Below are 19,000 nucleotides of genomic sequence, written 5' to 3' on the forward strand. Positions count from 1 at the left end.
TATTGCACTGTGAGCTTCATGCTCTGAGCTCCTGGGAGGGCACGGCCTGTGCACCTTTTATTCCTGTATGCTCCAGAAAAAAGCCAAGTTGACAGCAGCTTTGGACTGACTGGGGGGGCATAGGGGTGTGCATCAAGTGCGTGCATGACGGTGCCAGAAGAGGACAGTGACCAAGTGCTCCCCTGGGTACAGAGCCCATTGCTCCACTTGTCAGAGCAGCACCCCTGAGGGCCAGCAGTGTGCCTGGGCTGCACATCCTGTGCATCTGTGCTCCATTCCATCTGTTCCAACTACTGAACAACAAAGTAAACATCAGCACGTTTTACTCCCTAAACCAGGTCTTCCAGTTTCACCTCTGCATAAGCACAGCAAGAGTGTTAGAATATACTGGGCATTTGTAGCCAAAGGATATATTTTTCAGCTGCAGCCACGAGTGCTACTGGGTTAGGTACATATGGGCTGCTTATTTTAGCAGCAGCTTGTCTGTGCTGGCAGGATTTTTTTCCCAGCTCCTCTGCAGTTGAGAGAAAAATCCTTTGGAAAAAAAAAATCCTCTGGAAATTGTTTACACAGAGGGTGGTGAGGTGCTGGAGCAGCTGCCCAGAGAGGCTGTGATGCCCCGTCCATCCCTGGAGGTGTTCAAGGCCATTGGGTGGGGGCATGGGCAGCCTGGGCTGCTATGAAATGTGGAGGTTGGTGGCCCTGCCTGTGGCAGGGGGTTGGAGATTTGTGATCCTTGAGTTGGAATGCCCCTTCCAACCCGGGGCACTCTGTGATTCTATGATCCTGAACTGCAGGATGTGGGAAATCAAATCCATCGATGTTTTATAGTTAACTTCTACTGTGCATTTTTGATGTACTGTTCCTGGAGGTGCTGATGTAGCCTGCTAGTAATAAAGATACATTGGGCATTGCTGGAGTGGCACGTTAGCTGAACTCCTCGTCAAAACTGAGCTCCGCATCGGGGCTGTATGCGGTGTGACAGAAATCGTTCTGTTCCTCTTCAACCCGGGCGGCGGTTTGCGCTGTGTTCGCTCAGCTTTCGGGCGCTGCCGGCAGCTGACGGAGGGGGAGCGGCGGTGAGGCCGTGCGATGCCAGAGGCTGAAGCTCTGTCCGTCTGCTTTACGCTTTCGCTGAGAACGAGGTTTCTGCGCGGTTCCCACACGCAGAGGCAAGCTGACACCGCTCCGCTCGGTACGGAGACGCGCGTCCGTGGAGGCGGAGCGCCCTCCGCCCGGGGGCGGCGCTGCGGGGCGGGGCGGCGGCCATGGCGGAGCGGCGCAGCGCAGCAGCCGAGGGTTTGGGCCGCATCTCCGAGTGGGCGGACGCGCACCTCAGCCTCGTGCGGGTAACAGGGCGGTGGGGCCGGAAGCTGGGAGCGGTGCCGGTGCCGGTGCGGCCCGGAGTGGCTGAACGTCGTTTCTATCTCATCTCCCCGCAGAGTCTCAGTGCCGGCGTGGCGGTGGCCGGGCTGCTGGTGTTGGCCAGGAGCGTGCGCCTGGTGAGTGCGGCGGGGCGGGGCTGCGGAGCGCCGGGACCCCCGTTCCCCCACTTGCCCCCAGCCCCGCAACGACGCCGGGCTCCCCAGGGCCGCCCCCAGCTCCGCTGCGCTGCGCAGAGCCCCGTGCCGCTGCTCCTGCCGGAATGGCGCCCCCTGCCGGCACCGCCCGCCCTGCGCTGCTGCGGCGCTCGGGGCCATTTTCCCCGTCCCCCCCCCCCGGCTCCGGTGCGTCGTGACCCGGCTCGCGTTCCGGCTGGCGAGGCCGGTGCTTGCTCTTCTATTCCCTATCACCTTATTTCTGGATTTTATTTTTTTAATTATGGTCTTGTTTTTCCCGATTCCTCCTCTCCAGCTCCATCTCCCCGTTGCACAGCTGTGTGTGTGGCCCAGGGACCAAGTCCTCTCATGTTTGTGCTTCAGTTGATGTAGAGTTGGTTCCTCGTGTCTTTTTCCACACCTCTACAAGCAGAACGACGTTTCTAACAGTTCTCAGCATAAACCTGAATCTTCCCATACTGACCAGGCTGGTGGGGTTTTTTCAGAGCTGTTAAGACCAGATTTGAACCACTTCTGCACTTTAGACTTTAGGTCCTAACAGTCTGTGTCACCACTGAGAGACCTCGTCCCACGGAGGTGGTTTGGGGGAGCAGCTCAGGGCAGTCACTGCAGGGCGGTGGAGCTCTGCAGAAGCAGCTCAGTTTATAGAACCCTAGAATGGCCTGGGTTGCAAAGGAGCACAGTGCTCATCCAGTTCCAACCCCCTGCTGTGTGCAGGTCACCAACCAGCAGCCCAGGCTGCCCAGAGCCACATCCAGCCTGGCCTTGAATGCCTGCAGGGATGGGGCATCCACAGCCTCCTTAGGCAACCTGTTCCAGTGCCTCACCAGTTCTTCCCATTGGTGTGTCGATGATGTGTGTCAGTCCTCTGCAAAGGATTTCCTGCAGTGAGAGCTCTGCAAGTTAATTAAGATTCTTCATTCTGAGCTCTGTGCCATCCCAGTGCATCTTTTCCCTCTGTCCTCTCACAGAGCAGCAGCTTTGTTCCTGTACTGCAGCTTTGTTAAGCTTTGTTTCCTTGTGTGATCATATAACTCTCCTTTGAATCCTGTTGTGAACAGAATGTAGTATCGAATTCACTCATCTTGTGATCTCTGCATGGGTGCACACCTGCTTTTGTCCCTCTCCTATTTACTCCCTTATCAAAGGCTGTGTTGTTCCCTCTGTCCTCCACTCTGCCTTTGTTGTTGCTGTGTCTGTTCTTTGCTGGTGTCTTCAAACACTTTTTTGCTTCCTCTCCCCCATTCTAGCACCATCCGGACCATTTCTAACCCTTCTTTTCTTGATGAATCAAGTTGGCTTCAACCCGTATTGCTCAAACCCATCTGTTTCTGTTTTTCTCTAAGCTTTCGTGCCCTTGCCTCGTGCTGCATGCCCTGCAGAATGGGGAGCATTCCTGAGTGTGAAGGCTGCTGTGTGTCTGCAGCTCATTGCTGTCTAACAAAAAGCAGTTCCTCGTGCTGTTTAACAGCATGGCTGTGATTCACCAGATATTTGTAGAAGTTGGATTCGACTGTAACTGCTCTGTGACTGTCCTTTTTTTAACACTTGTTCTTCTTCCTATCAACAGACAACAAAGTTTACAAATGCTTTGGATATACCTGCAGGGTTTATAGAAAAGAATGTGAAATTGCGAGGAAAAGTGCATCGTGTCACTGAGAAGGGTCTGGAAGTGGAGCACATCCCCATCAGCGTTCCTTTCATTACCTCAGTACAGAGAAAGTGTGAGTAAAAGTACGTGGAGAGAAATGCAGTGCACGCAGAAATAGGTCAGGAGTTTTTAAATCCTATTCTTGGAAACAGGTGGGTGTGAATCGATGGGATGCGAGGTGCTGTGTCTGTACAGAGATCGGTGCTGGGACAGAGGTGAAGTTGCGGTCTGGCTTTGCCCTTTGGTCTTCCCCTACTGTACTGAGGAATGGGAAGGAGCGAGGAGAGCTCTGTAGGAAGAGCTTGCTGACACTTTAATAGCAGTAGCAGCACTGCCATGTATTTCTGGCAGCAAAACTCAAGTGTCTGGGTGGTTCATTTGTTTGCATGGCTCCTCTCATTCCAAGGGGGAAAAAAACCCTAGAACTGATTTGTTTGTTATAATGTCTGTGGGAATAGACTCATTAACAACAGCTGAGGCCGTGTGCAAAGCGTGACAGCTAACTTGTCTGCTGTGTTTGGTAAAGGAGTGCTGTGTCTGTGCGCAGGGCAGCGCGAGGGGCTCTTGCTGGTGAGACTGGCCGGCGTGGAGCTGACCCCCGAGGGCACGGCGTGGCTTCAGAGGGAGCTGAAACCCCTACAAGTGATCTGGTTCCAGCTTCTCGGGAGGGAGCACTTGGCACTCGAGTGCCTTGTTTTAGTAAATAAGGTAAATGCAGTGGTAAGAATGACTTAAAACTGTGGGGTTTGGCTGCGATCGGGCAGTTATCTCAGTACATCAGAATGTTATCGATGCCATTTCATAGAATCATGGAATGGCCTGGGTTGAAAAGGACCACCATGCTCATCTAGTTTCAACCTCCCTGCCACAGGCAGGGTCACCAACCACCAGACCGTGCTGCTTAGAGCCACATCCAGCCTGGATTTATATTTACATGACTCTTAAGTAATGTATTTTTAAATCAGATTCTGAGATGAGTGTATCTGTGGACCAACCTGGCTGCACCGGGCAGTTCTGGTGGGCTTAATGTTCAAGCCGTGCAATGCCTTCTTACAGCTCTCTTGCACAAGTACCATTTTAAAAGTCAGCTGAATTTCGCTCAACTCAGCTAAATGTGTTAAAAAGTGAAAAAGCTTTGAAAGTTAAAAGTTTCTCTCTGCATGAGCAGATTCAATGAGAAGTACAGCCTGTACCTCCGAGGCAGCACACACATCTGCATGCATGCTCTCTGTAAGGGATAAGGGGATGTGACATTCCCCACACTGTTCTGCAGGGCCGATTTTTCAGCGTGTGCTTAAATGAAGAGGTCCTGAGAGAAGGGCTTGGAAGAGCTGCGAGCATAGAAGGACTGCAGCACGATTCTCACCTGTTCTGGGAGCTGCACAAAAGACTTCTCCGAGCGGAGCTGAAAGCCTTGAGGAAAAATAAGGGGATATGGAAAGAAGAAAGCTTCTCTGAAAGAATTAGAGGTCATATAAGCAACAGTAAACTCATGTGGACATTGAAACGTTTTGCGAGCTGGTTGAGAAACTAAGTTTAAGGATGGGATGGGAGGCTGGACTGGAAGCAGGGCAGTTACGTGTTACATGCTTGTGTAAAGTGTAAGTTAATGCTAACAAGTGCCAGCACTTGGGATTCCTTGTCTTGAACAGAAAACCCAAGAACTACAAAGTGCTTTCTAATTTAATCTGTATGGGACTGAAGTGTAGTGATATTAGGCAGGGCAAGAATGGAAGTGTTGTTAAGCTGAGCTGTTCCTCAGATCCTAACTGCCATGTCCTGTTCCTGCTGGGTACCCACAGCTGCAAGCAGCAGTGACGTTTTCCTGATGGTTCTAGAAACGCCTACATGGGATGGAATAAACCTTCTGGAATTGGAAAAAGGGGACCAGAGCACACTGAGGACTTGTTTTGTTTTTCAAAGTGGTGTGAAGTGTCTGCCAGGTGTATGTTTGTAAATTTTCCAGAATAAAGATTGAATTTCTTATGTTCGTTGTGGCTTTTCATATACCAAACACCTGAGCTTTGTATGCTGTCTCCCACACTCCTCATTAAGTGAGTGAAGGACTTCATGCATTTTTTTCTCTGTGTGTGTTCCTTAGGCAATGAGACACCAAGGAGAGCGATGTGGTCTGAAAAGCTTCATCATCCAAGCCCCGCTGACTGGCTGCTCTGCCACCCTGTGCTGACTTCAGGGCAGAACCGTGGCTCCTGGAAGCAGCTTTTCCTCACATGGGAACACACACAGGGGATGTTTATTCCTGGGTCCTCCCAAGGTGTGCTTCTTGTCAAGCACAGTGCAGCTGTGTGTCTGTGTGAGTACCTGGGGTGGCTGTGCAGGCAGGTGTGATGGAGCACAGCCAGCATCAGTGTGTTCAGAAGCAACATCAGGAACTTGCATGGGGCGCTGACAGCCGGCTGCACTCAGACACCAGAGCACTGGGTCACACAGACACAGTGCTTCTCAGGGCTGGAGGTAGCTGGTGCTTTTTATCCATCCTTACCTACAAGAAGTTCTTCCCCACGGAGCGCTCACAATGTGCGTGCAGCCTTGTGCTGCAATAAACACGAAATAATTCTACACAGACTGCATTTTGCTTGTAAGGGAGCTACATTCATCGCCAAGGTCCTCCTTAAGGCTGAGACCGAGAGGAAGGAAAGGAAGGGCTCTGTCTTTGGGTTCGGACCTCTCGTTAATGGCGCTGGCCGTGTGCGGTAGCAGCGGCCGCGGTGACAACATCGATCCCACCAGGTGTTGTTTGTTGGTGCTCTTATCGGCCCAGGCTGAGCTGTGAAAACAAATCCAAAGCATCTCCTCCTCCTCAAGGAAAAAAAAGAAGAAACAAAAACAAAAGCACAACCGCCGAGGAAAGGAAACAGCTGTGGCTGCGCGGGAGCGCTGTGGGTCGTGATTGAGGAGCAGCGCAAAGGAGCCCAGCTGCGCACGGGGCAGCGCCTCGGGACACGCGTTACCCGAGGGCGGCGCTCCCCGCAGCAGGTGCCGCCCGGGGGCGGCGGGGCCAGGCGGCTCTGCCCGCTGCGGAGCTCTGGGAGGGGAGGCGGCCGCGGGCGCACAATGGAGCAGGTTGAATGGGAGCGGGCTCCGGGCCGCCGCAACACCGGGGCTGGATCGCCGGGCGGCGCTGCGCTGCGGGGCCGGAGGGCGCTCCGCTCCGGGCCGGGGCGGCTCCGGGTTTGCCCTGAGCTCTGCGCCGGAGGGCGGGCCGGGCCGGGCGGCGGCGCCGTGCGTTTGAACCGAAGAGCGAGCGGGTCGGGGAGAACGAGCGGAGCCGAGCCGCGTGCGCGCGGACCTGAGCGAGCCGGGCGGGGCGGCCCCGCGAGGAGCGGCACGGCGGCCGGAGCTCCGCGCGCCGCCAGAGTCCAGGTGGGGTTTGCGAGGGAACTTTTGGTGGCCGGGAGCTGGGGGCAGCCGGCACGGCGGGGGGGGCCGCGCCGCGACCGGCCCCACCGGGAGCCGAGCCGGTGGGGTCACGGCGGGCGGCTGCGATGCGGCGGCTGCACGGGAGCGGGACGCGGGCTGAGCGGCACGGCGCGCTGAGGCTGAGAGCTGGGACAAACGGGCCGTCACGGGGCCGCGCTCGGGTCGTTCGCAGCCGCGCCGTCCCCGGAGTTTCGGGTCCGGCCGAGCGAAAAGTGCCGTCGGAGCGAAGCGTTCTTGAGCTCCTGGGGAAGAGCCGGCCGCGTCCGACGGAGCGCTGTGCTCTCGGGCCCTTTGTTTGAGGAGCGGCTGTGAGGTGCTTTTACGGGGCGCGTGGCCGCGAGCTGTGGGGGGAGCAGCGGCGCGGGGCAGAGCGCGGGCAGAGCCGGGCTCCGTGGGCACTGCGAGCCTCCAGTCCGCCAACGGGAACCTTTTGTCGTTAAACCGATGCGTTTCTTTTCTGTAACTTCAGAAAAGGAGGTGGTTTCGGGGAAAGCACGTCTCCGTCCACCGGTAAAACGATGCGATCGGTGAGAACGGTGGGACGGCTTGGTTGCTGCCGACCTGCAGGTGCCTCCCGGCCGCCCCGCAGCGCTGGGGTGGGCGCAGCTCCTCCCTGGCTCTGCTCGGAGGCTGCCTGGGGAATCGATTTAACGCCTCGGGCCTTTCACGCCGCCGTGACTTCGATCAGATGGCAAAGCCGGGGCCGCGGCCCCACGGGAGCGTTCTTTTTCCCCCTCGTTTTTATTGTTCTTAAGCAAGTCTGGAAGTTAAAAGGAAAACATGTTTGAATTTTGCAGTCTGTTGGCAGGGCTGCCACGGAGCTGCTGTGTTCCTGGGACAGCTTCCCTGCCTGTGCCTTCAGACGAGGTCGGGCTGCTGTATGCTGCTGCCATGTAGGGTGCACAGAAACTTTTTCTGAGTGTTTTGAATTCATTTGAACGCTCAGAGGCTGCCTGAGGAATCGATTTAATGGAGATGAAGGTGCTCTAGAAGGTTATGCTTCTGGGACATGATTTAGCCCAGGGTTGTTGGTTAGGGTAGTATGGTTAGGTCATGTTGGACTCAGTGACCTTTAAGGTCTTTTCCAACCTGAGTGATTCCGTGATTCTATGTTGGTGTTTTCCTCTTGGTGCGATAGGATGCAGAGCATGTTCTGTGCAATCATCCATTTATAAACAGGAGGGAGTTTACAATCGCTGTTTATGAGGGTAGATAATGATAGGACAAGGGGAATGGTTTTAAAGTGAGACAGGGAAGGTTTAGGTTGGATATGAGAAGGAAGTTTTTCACCCAGAGGGCGGTGAGGCACTGGCACAGGTTGCCCAAGGAGGCTGTGGGTGCCCCATCCCTGCAGGCATTCAAGGCCAGGCTGGATGTGGCTCTGGGCAGCCTGGGCTGCTGGTTGGTGACCCTGCACACAGCAGGGGGTTGGAGCTGGATGAGCAGTGTGCTCCTTTGCAACCCAGGCCATTCTGTGATCCTGCCCACTGCACTAGAAGAGCATGAAAGCTGCCAACCAGCAAAGCGCAGTTCCATGGGGCAGCAGGGCTGAGCAGTGCCCAGGGATTCATTCATTGCCTTGTGCCGCGAGGTCGGAGCTGTGCTTGGGGTAAATCTGTCCGTGCTTCCCAGGCTACGAGCAGGAGGTGCTTCCACTGCAGTGCTGCTGAGGTTGGCTGGTGTTGGTGCAGGCTGACCAAATTGCCAGGAAGTGTGTGTGTGCATTTTGTTTGTTTTAGAAAACTGCTCTTGCTCTCTGTACCGAGGGTGGTTTCCTTGTTCCAGTCTCTGCAGACACTGAGGACGTTACCATTACTCCAGAGCCTGCTCTCTGCTTTCCCAGGGCCCCAATACGTGTGGCCTTTTTTAGGTCATCTGGCTTTACAGGTGCTCCATTTTGTTGTGCCTGGTAGATGAGTGATGTGAATGCATCTGAGAGGTGGGGCACTATAGGGGATGGAAGGTGGGAGGAAATAGCCAGCACTGCAAATAGACACTAACAGAGCCTTCTCCAGAGGCAGTGGAGGGAGTGGAGAAGAGGTACTGAGAGCATTTTGGGGGCAGACACCTGTTGCAGTGCTAGGAAAAGCTGGGGACAAAACACTGAGGATGCAACATATGCTCTGCTGGGAGTATAAGGCCACGGGTGAGTATTGCAAAACCACTAAACCACTTCAGTTGTGTTTGGCCACGTGTGTTAACACAGCGTATGGCTCCTGGCAGGAGGCGTCTGTGTGAAGCTCTCCAACCTGAAATAACTGAAGGCTGCTTGCAAGAAGTTTCAGGTGGAGGCAATCTGCCGTGTGAAGGAGCACATGCACCACGACGGGCTTGATTTATTGGAATTGGCACAAAGTTCACATATCTATGCACATCAGGCACGGCCAAGCGTGTCTGTGCGTGGGGTGTAGGATGTGCTGACTGTCTGCTCGGGTTTGAAGCAGGCATTGCTGGGCTCATGGGAGCGTGCTTCCTGTGTTCTGTGCTCAGTCTTAGTTCCAGCAGTGGCAGCAAATTTGGTAGTGCACCTGTAGGCAAAAATGGAAGAATATTTGTGGTCCCCAGCGTTAGCACTTGATGACAAATGCAGAAGCTCTTGTGGAGGTAGCAGCCTTCATCCATACTCCTCTTGGGTCTGCATCCAGTTGGTGAGAAGCTCAGTATCGTGCAAGATGCAAATAATCTGCCCGTGGCCGCCTGTGTTAGCATGAGCCTTTCCCAGGCATCTTATTTTTATCTTTGTATTTTATCAAATAGTTTGAAATATTCTGTGTGCTGCCTGAGCTTCACAGATTGTAGTAATAGCTGGAGCAGCAGTTGAAATGGAATATTTCCCATTTCAAATAGCAGTTTATCATGTTACCAGTGGGTCTGAAAATGACTTGTCTGAATTACCATCCTTGCTCTGAGAGATGGCTGCTCTTGGCACGACCTGTTGTGCTGGCTGCTGCCTGCCTTCTGAGAAGGAGTCCTCAAAGGACTTCCCCTAGGGGGGGGAAGAAGTGTGTACCTCCAATTCCAGAAACATTATTTTGCCAAGTCATCCTAGGTAAGAACGAAGTAAGCTTACACTTTGTGTTTGTTGTCATGACTTCACGTCTTCAGAGCATCATTTTGCTGCTGGGATGGGATGTGAAATCTGTGCCAGATGTTTTTGCAAGCTCTTAAATATGTGTCATTAACAGCTGGTTGGTGAATTTCTTGCTGTGTTGAGTCTCTGCAAACATCTCCTCCTTTCTCTTGTCTTTCGTATTTCACGCTTCAGGCAGAGGTGCACACGGTGAGGTGATGCTCACCAGATCTGTGGCTGAAAGCAGAGCTCAGTGGGCTGACAGACCAGTGGTTTGCCCTGCTCACAGCAGCAGTGGGAATTATTCTGGCCTTCAAGTGTTGCTGAAGTTCCTTGGGAATGTGTCTCCGTGTTTCACGTGGGTCAGTTTGTACCTGAAGAACTGGGCCATGAGCTGAGAACTTGTGCCATGAGGTTGGAGCTGTGCCTGGGGTAAATCTGTCCGTGCTTCCCAGGCCTCGAGCAGGAGGTGCTTCCACTGCAGTGCTGCTGAGGTTGGCTGGTGTTGGTGCAGGCTGACCAAAGGTGTCCCTGGGAGCCTGTCAAACGCTGCCTGGGGTCAATCGTTTCTCCATGCTTTGGGGCTGTTGGTATTGCTGTGGGTAGCTCTTAAAGCTGCCAGTCCTGGACGTGCTGTGTGTTCCTCTGCCTGTTCCCAAGGGAGTGCTGGTTTTATCCCATAGAAGAAACTGGAGAATGTGTAGAAGAATCTTCAGGATGTGCTGCAGGTGGTGCCTTGAAACAGCCAGCGGGGCAAAGCGAGTTCTGTCTGTGGAGATGAAAACCTCCAGCGTAGACTCTTGGGTTCAGCATTCACGAGTTGAAAACGTACGTGCAGCAGAACCAACAGATGACTTGGATTAGTGGCACTGGGTGCACGGAAAGCGGCTGGAAGGTGTGCTGGAAAGCCACGTAAGGCAAACAGCCCTACACACTCACTTGTGTTTATCAGCTCCACGCCTGGTGGGATGAGTGATGCTGAGCGCAGGGTGTGCGAGGTAGGTGTCCTTTGGAGCAGCGCCTGCTGAGCGATGGAGGCTGCACTCCTGGAAACAATTCCTCCACAGGAAGAAAACAAATTCCTCTTAGGCTGCTTGAGGAATGGGGAGCAAATGCTAATTCCCTTTCAGGGTCTGTTGCCATGGGGAGTCGGTTCAAATCCTTTCTAATGCTGTCCTCAGCAGCAAGTTGTGCTGACACATGCTTTTCATGACTCCCCAGAAAGAGCAGAGGAATGACTTGAAACAAAAGCTCCACCAGAATTAATGGCCAAGGAAGGTTAAGGCTTGCTGTTTGCTAACGTGGGCTGGGCAGATAAGGAAGCTTTGTTGCATGGCCCAGTGCAGCCTGCTTGGCCTCCAGCCGCCATCCCATGTGCTTGCAGGGCAGGAAAGGTGCAGGGCAACTTGTGTTGCACAGGGAGATCTCTTCTTTCTCTAGGAACTTTTCTAGGGAAATGCAATAAGAAAAAGATCAGATGTTGGATGATTGTTCCTTCTATTACCGGTTATCTTTTTTTCATGCTCAATGCTCCCTGTTGAAAAGGGATTGTCACTTTGGGGATATTTTTTGATCTTTCTGTTTCTACTACAAGATACTTTACATTCTAGGAAGCGCTCGCATATAGCGTGGGTAGTTGACAAAGAAAAAAGGCTTAGTAAGGTAGGTGAGGATGCTTTTCTTTATGATAGCAATGCCAATTTTGTAGGCAAAATTGCTTTTTTGCAACAGCATTGAATTTTTAACCTGACATTGCTAGCATGTCAGGTTAAAAAGGGCTGACAACAGCAGGACTAGGGGAAATGGATCCAAGTTGAAGGAGGGAAGATTTAGGTTGGATGTTAGGGGGAAGTTCTTCACAAGGACAGCAGTTAGGCCCTGGAACGGGCTGCCCAGGGAGGTTGTGGATGCCCCGTCCTTGGACGTGTTCAAGGCCAGGTTGGACGGGGTCCTGGGCAACCTGATCTGAATGTGGATGTTTGGTGGCCCTGCTGGGCAGGGGGGTTGGGAACTACATGATCCTTGAGGTCCCTTCCAACCCAGGTGATTCTGTGATTCTGTGATTCTGCCTTGCCTAGTTCTGCACTTGCCCTGGATTTGTGACAGTAGAAGCATTTCTGCCAGCTGTTTTGAATAAGTGAAGATATTTGATGCTGATTACAGTGGAGATTTGCACTGATGATGTGTGGAACCCTTAAAGCCTATATTTGTATGGCAGTTAAGTCTCAATCTGCCTGAACTCAGACCAGCTTAAATGCTTAGCAATGTTTGGGTGACTGTTAGCATCTCTGAAATGAAAAGCCCAGGACTGCAGACGTGTTGTACCCTATGAAATTTCTGTAATCCTTTTGGATTCCATTTTCTGGCCCGGTGATGGCTCAGCTTTTCATCTGATGGCTACTTTGTTTTGGAGGTACCAATTAAGTATGGTCTATGCTCCACAGCTTCTCGTTTATGTATGCAAGTTTGAAGGTTATTCCACCAGAAGAGCTGATCTTCCTTTACAGAGTGAAAAAACATGGACTAGGAGCAGTAGCTAATTCTCTCCTGGCCCAGTATAAAACCTTCCATGCAGGGAGTTGCACCAGATGACCTTCAAAGCTCCCTTCCAACTCAAACCATTCTGTGGTTCTATGATGTGTGTTGATGGCTGATGATAAGCAGATGTGCGAGGAAACCTGCAGGCTATTGGAACCTGTTCCAGAGAAAGAAAGATGGCAAAAGCATGAGGTTTCCTGGTCACAATGCAAACTAAACTGCAGATGATTTCACTGTCTCTTCGGTATCTGCTGTTTCAGAATATGAATGTAGCAGAGGGTTGAGTTCTTGGACTAGTGCAGGTAAGCTGGGATAAGTGTCCTGTCTTCTCTGCTTGCTGCTGCAGTGAGTGTGCCACGCTGCTGAGAAAAGACTTCAGAAATGCTATGGGGCTTGGTCTGAAATGTGGTTTTTTTGTTCTGTTCCCAAGACATTCAAGGAAATCTTTTGCTTACTCTCAAGCTTAAGGTAAATCAGTTATACTCTCTGTTGTAGCAGTCCTGTGAAGCTAACTTGGCTTTTGAGTGCCTTGGTGTTCGATGAGGAAAGTTCAAGGCGTTACTTCCACTCTGATGAGGTGCTTCTTTCTCCAGTTTGCAATACCTGGAAGCTACCTGGGTGTGTGTGATGCAGAGGTTGGGGCGCGATCCCAGCTGCCAGATTGAGAGCCAGCGTGTGCCTGGGAGGTGCGTTGCTGCTGCTGGCTGCAGGCAGGGGGCCTGGTGCCCTCCTGCACAGATGGCAGAGCTGCCTGCTTTATGGCCACACCTGGAGCTCATGCGGAATTATTGCCAGTAACGTGCTGACTGTGTCCTTTGTTTGGTTCTACGTTTCTCTTCCCATTTCCAACCTGCTTTTTTCCTTGTCTCTGTTATGCTTTTACTTTATGTCTCTTGCAGCTTCCAGAATCCCTGAGCTGTTTCATTCTAAAATTTATCACCAATTTGAAACGATTGCAGGTATCCAAAATCTGGAGCTTCTATGCACTGTTTTCTGGACTTCCCTTTTCTGTTGCAGATGGAATTGCCAGTCACAATGGGTTTCTATCTTTCAGCTATGCAGAACTTCTTACAGAACATTTATTTTTCCCATACACCACTCTGTGCTAGAGAAAGGAATCCCTTCTTTAAGAATGATTCTTTCAAAGCCAGTTGGCTGGGCAAGCAGTGCAGTGTGAGCTTGGAAGCTGGTGCAGAGGCTTTGGCACTGGGAGGTAATGGTGGGCTGCACCATTTGCTGTTGGCAGGAACCATTTGTGCTATCAGACTGACTTAATGTTATCTGTCGGAGTGCTTCAGGAGCAGGAAGGGGAGAGGGCAGGTGAGACAAGAGGGGATTTGCAGTCTCTCCGCCCTGTATATTGCTGGCTTAACTACCAACTCATCTGTCTGAGTGTTCTCCTGAGAGCTGTGCACAGGACAAGGGAGTTCCTGGGTGCTAAATGGACGTGTATGGGAGCAGGGCTTAGGGGAGTGCTGCCTTGTTGGTGTCCAGCCTGTGCAGCAAGAAGCGTCTGTTACAGCCGCACAGAGCAGCCTCTGCCTTCAGAAGTATCTTGTATGTTTGGCTCCATGAATTCTAGAATCCATTTCATTTCCCAAATATTTTCAGGGAACTTTCCTTGGAAGGAGTTTCCCCCTCTGTCATGATGATAAAAAGCCTCATTTGTTCATCTCATCCCCGTGTATCCACGCGGACTTGTTTCTTTGTGCGCATGTATGCATGCATGAACGTAACTTGAACTTATTTTTTTCTATCAAACTTGAGCAAAATCAGTTTACTTTCAGTAATAACTGCCTTCATCCCAGCTTGCAAATTCTGCCTTCATCCCCAGCTGCTGGGAGAACCTTTGTTGCAGGCAGCAGCACGGTGCGGGGACCCGCGGTGCTCCGAACAAGGGCGTATTGTGTGAGCTGGGAGGGAGGGAGGGGGCTGCAGGTTCCCTTCAGAGCTGTGATATGAGTTCTGTGCAGGAGCTGAGCGAGAGATGCCATCTCTCTTTGTGTGTGTAAATTCCAACGGATAAATACTTGAGACGATTTCTGTAGTTAAAACAGCGATGCTTGTCTTTCCAGTACCTGAAGGAAAAAAACCTGGCAGTAGGCTGGGTAGCAGTGATAACGTGATTTCTGTGCTGCTAAGCTAACTGTCAGCTTGTGCCTTACTAATTAACACCAGAAGAGTGACCGTAGTTGTGGCAAGCTATAATGAAAGCTCATGGCCTGGTAGGGCAAAAGTCCAGCAAATGCACAGTGTGAGATGTAATGGCGATAGCTGCATAGTGGGCCCAGTTGCAGTCAAATTGGCCTTTAGTTTGAGCAGTACGTGGTGCGTAACCAGAACACAGCCTGTAATGGAGGTGGGAGGGAGGTGGGGTGGTGACTGAGCAGACCGGGGCTGCTGTGGCTGCTGCGCCGAGCCTTGGCCAGGCAGCAGAGGGGGGTCCAGTGAAAGGATGCGGCTGAGCAGCAGGCCGAGGAATCTGCAGTTAATTTAAATACAAAAGAAATATGAAATGCTGATTTGTTGTCACCACAACTGCGCAGGGAGCCCCGCTGGGCGGGATGGGGCGCTGCGAGGCCCAGCTTACGGAACAAAAGGCTGAACTGTCTGAATGGAAGTTGGGTGAACTGACTCGAGCACAGCCTCGTCTTGATTTATAGCCACCGGCTTATTAATGAGTTAACTTGCACTGTTTTGGGCTCTGAACGTAACTGTTCTGGTTGTTGCCATTGTCCTGGGTTGTGGCAGTGGAACAGCAGAGCAGCTCATGGTGGAAGCTTTCCCAGGGACTGCATTGGGATTGTTTCCCACCTCATCGTCAGCGCTTGGCTTCAGCTGCTCGTGCTCCCTCGCTTGGCTGGGCTTTGCTTCACGTTGGCATGGTGTGCTGGTCCTTTTTAACTGCCTGATACGTGCTGCTGCCTGGGTCTGGGGAATGCTGGCCGTCAGGCGGCTCGGCCCAACAGAGCTTTGGGCTCGTGGCCAGAAACATTGCCATCTGCTCCAGGTATCAGTGTGGGAGCATCTGCAGCCAATTACCACGTGTGCTCCCGTGTCCTTGTCTCTGCTGGAGGCACAACCATCCTGTGGCAGTGCTGGGAGCCTTGGCCTTGTAGGTCCATGCTGGCCCCAGCCCACCGTGTGAAGGGGTTGGTGCTTGGCTGCCCCGTTCTCCTGGGGTTCTCAGTTTGGTTCTTGTGATGGGGGTAAAACAGAGACATGGGAAGTAAGGAGATGGTAAAGCAGACTGATGGTTCATCAGTTGCATCGGTACAATGTGGAACTGAAGAGTGGGACTCTGAGCTGAGGGCATCTCTTTGCTGCGTAAAGCTGGGGTCCTGGGGCTGAAGGACGTAAATTTCACGCAGCTGACATGACCAGATCTCCTCCAAAGTGCTGCCCATGTGCTGTCCCTGGTAGAGTCCCTAGGGGTGAACATCCCCCAGTATTTTGATTCCTTTGATTCACTTTATTTATGTGGAAATTTAGCTGGGGACAATCCGTATTGTTTTATGGTGTTGTTGGATGTGCTAGCAGCTGTTAAATGTGGGACAGCATCATGAAATAGATCCAATTGATCCTTTCTCGTGGCCATGTGGTGGCCTGCAGGGCTGTGGGGCTGGATGAAGCAGCAGGCTGCTCTGGGGCTCGGCAGCACTGTGCTGGTGGGAGCTGCCCCATGGGGTCCAGCTGGTTGCATGGGCTCGGTCTGCGCCTGTCCTTTGCTGTGTGTCCCTGGAGGTGGGCTGGTGTGTTTGGAGAGTGAAGGGCTGCATTTGCTGTAGTATTTTGAGAGTAAGAATGATTTGGCATGAAGGACTTTGATAAGTTCTCCTTTACAGTTCTAGCAGTTACGTGTTTCTTGTAAATAAACAGTTACTCATTCTGTTTCTGTTTGTAGGGTGGCTGTCTTTGGTGAGCAGAAGGTCTCAGGATGAGTTACTGGAGCCTGGATAAGAAAAACTGCCTGCAGTACTGCAGACACTTCTTGGCGGACAACGGCGTGTTTCATGGTAAGCAGCAAGCTGTATTGTTGCCTTCTTTTTCCTGCTGAATCCAATGCACAGCTCAGCTGTGGGGTGCAGGGCAGCTGCAGCTCAGCCTGGTGGCTGAGGTTCTGCTGGACAGCACTGCACAAGAGATGTGTGCGTGTCCCAGCAATTAGCATGTTGCTCCTGACTCCTACAAGAGGTGTTGATAGAGCTGAAAGGGATGAGGGAGGCTTTTAAGGATTAGCTGGTTGTCAGCGTGCCTTTTGGAGCCTTCTGATCCTGCAGCTTCTGGCACAGGGCAGTGGTGATGAGTGCCTTTACAGGACAGGAGGGATGAGTGCCTTTACTAGCTTCTTGCATGGAGTGATCTTGACTGTACTGCTGGGAAATTAGGAAAGAAAATCTCATGTGAACTCAGTGTGGGAAAAGCACAATCTGTTAGCAGGGTTGGTACTGTTATTGAACCCCTTGTGGCTTGCTGACAGTTGTGCACACGTCCACCTCTAATGTCTATTCATTCTAATTTAAGTAGCTTTTACGACTTCTAAAAAAATTGCTGTTATATTTTCATATTCTGACATTGGGATCATGGCTGTTCAGGGAGCAAGTGTGCAGAACTGTTGATTAGCTTATTTTTCTACATTTATGCGTGCTAATATTCTGTAATGGTTAAATGAAAGACGAGACTTGTTTAGCAAATAGCTGATTTTGTCTCAGTAGTTCTGAAAGTAGCTTTTCATACTTAGACCAATTATCTTTTCCTCTTCTCTCAGAAATACAAACCTTTTGTTTAAATTGCATTTCCATAACTGTAATTAATTCTCTCCCGGTTTCTAATTTTGTTGTCTGGCCTCTCCACCTCTTTCTTTTCAGACTTAGATGTCAATAGGGACTTGACCGTTGCTGGTTGGGTGTCATGTCCATTCAGTCTTGCTCTTTCAGAGCAATGGACTAATTCAGTTGTATTGGGCTTGCCTGGGAGGTTCACATTTCAGTGCTGTGATTATTATCTGTAACTGAATCTTTAATCTGGAAGAACTGTTGCACCTCATTTGTGAAGCAGATATAGAAATATCCCACTGCATTTGCTGATGTTCTAAAAAGCTTGGGGTTATCTTTCTCCATGGGTACTTCAGAACTGGAAGCATCCACAGAGACACCCAGTACAAAAGCTTGCTGCTCATCCTTGTTCATTGTCGTGTTTCCTTCCTATCCATCAGGGACTTGCATTGCTTTGAGAATGTAAACATATGGTGTTAAAGTTTTCCACTTTCAACTGAGGTGTTTCAGCACAGGAAACTTGTGGGCTGCCCAAATGAGAATGCCAAAGCTCTATGTTTATTAGAAGTAGTTTAAACATCTTTTTCTGGGAACGAACAAATAACAAAACGAATAAAAAAAGCCAACCAAATCCCAAAGCAACCACAGAAATCCTTAAGCAGAAACACCCGAATGAGACCACAGCCCTGCATGCAGAACCTGTTAGAGCACACAGTGCCTCTAAAGGAAGGTCAGAATACCTCCCTTGGAGGATGAGCAGTGCGCTGTCAGCTCCAGTGTTGGAGGCCTCTGGCTGCAAGCGTAGGTGGGGTGGGGGATGAAGTGTGAGATGTGGCAAATAGCAGGACAGCACCTTGCTCATCATGCATTAGCTGGAGACCCGCAGACAAATGCACCTTTGAATCTTGTGGAGTAAGAAAGTGTAAGTGCTCTTAGATAAAGGCATTAGTGCTGCGAGGCCCGGCCTAATGCAGTTCTGATCAGCAGCCTTTAAGCAAGTGTAGCTCAGGATCATGCAGAGAAAATGTCTGCGGATGTGCCCAGGAGAATCACCTGTAAGAGGAGTCAAGATCCATCTGGTTTGTGTGGCTGGCTATAAATACACTTGCGAGGAGTAAATGTGGGAAAGAAGCAGCTTATTGGAACTGATAGGAAAAGTTCAAATTGAAACATTGAGGTCTGTATTGAATATTGTCCGTAGGCATATAAATAGATGCAGGGAAAAACTAACTGCCTTTGAGGTGGAGGCCAGGAAGTTTTGATCATGGTTAGAAGTGCCCTGACAGTGCCCCTGCTCTGAAGCTGCAAATATGATTAGTAGCAGCAAGCAATATTCTGGCAAATGTAAATATGGACTGGAGGAGTGTTGAAGTGGTGCCAGGTCAGTTCCTGTGTAGCAAACAGCAAATGCTAACAGAACTGCTTCTATTCCCTTCTGGGAAATGCTGCTGTACTCACTTTGTGCTGCTCACTGCTGTATTGTAATTGTGCTTTGAGGCTCATGCATGTTTTTAGGCAAGGAGAAACTATTGATACATGGCTGCGTGCCTTACCACAGGGCTTCAGCAGTTTGTGTGTGAGTAATGACTGAACATCCGTATACGTAATGCTCCAGCACTATTTGCATCTAAATTGCCTTAGGATTTCTCATCATTTCCAAATTTTGCTGGGGGAAGCTGCTAATCACTTTGTTTGTGGGATGCTAAAATTCTTGTCTGTTTGTCTGAAATTTTTTGTTACAGAAATGGAGGTTGCTGCTGTGCCTTGTACTCTAGGGAGTCTCATCTGCCTAGAAGCAAAAATGTCAGTTTTCTTCAGTAACAGCACTGTGTGCACACAGAATAACAAACTGAAGACAGATCTGGGTTTAAGCTATTTTAGCAGTTTCTGTAGAATAGAGAAAGAGAGGCTCTTACAATGTTGAAAGTAGCCTAAAGGACTTGGTGAACCTACTTTCTTTTCCTTT

General features: G+C 51.0%; 2 protein-coding genes across 5 annotated transcripts in view; both read left to right on the top strand.

The window, feature by feature from the left end:
• Positions 1–1,241: 1,241 nt before the first annotated feature.
• Positions 1,242–5,196, top strand: CUNH3orf33 (chromosome unknown C3orf33 homolog). The gene is made up of 5 exons (XM_052686129.1): positions 1,242–1,349; positions 1,443–1,502; positions 3,130–3,283; positions 3,758–3,918; positions 4,484–5,196. Exons 1-5 carry the CDS (start codon positions 1,269–1,271, stop codon positions 4,742–4,744), a joined length of 717 nt encoding a protein of 238 aa, XP_052542089.1. The 5' UTR covers positions 1,242–1,268; the 3' UTR covers positions 4,745–5,196.
• Positions 5,197–5,319: 123 nt separating this feature from the next.
• Positions 5,320–19,000, top strand: part of PLCH1 (phospholipase C eta 1) — a 63,116-nt gene continuing 49,435 nt past the window's right edge. For 2 of the 4 annotated variants that reach the window (XM_052686075.1, XM_052686078.1), the window contains exons 1-2: positions 5,320–6,207; positions 16,164–16,275. In XM_052686075.1, the coding sequence (XP_052542035.1) occupies positions 16,197–16,275 (79 nt within the window). In that variant the 5' untranslated portion in view covers positions 5,320–6,207; positions 16,164–16,196. Of the gene's footprint in view, positions 6,208–6,479; positions 6,595–6,823; positions 6,965–16,163; positions 16,276–19,000 lie in introns of those variants that run through there. The other 2 variants (XM_052686076.1, XM_052686077.1) reach the window with 2 other exon arrangements.

This window comes from Tympanuchus pallidicinctus, unplaced genomic scaffold, assembly GCF_026119805.1.
Source record: "Tympanuchus pallidicinctus isolate F22 unplaced genomic scaffold, pur_lepc_1.0 scaffold22, whole genome shotgun sequence".
Taxonomy (NCBI): domain Eukaryota; kingdom Metazoa; phylum Chordata; class Aves; order Galliformes; family Phasianidae; genus Tympanuchus; species Tympanuchus pallidicinctus.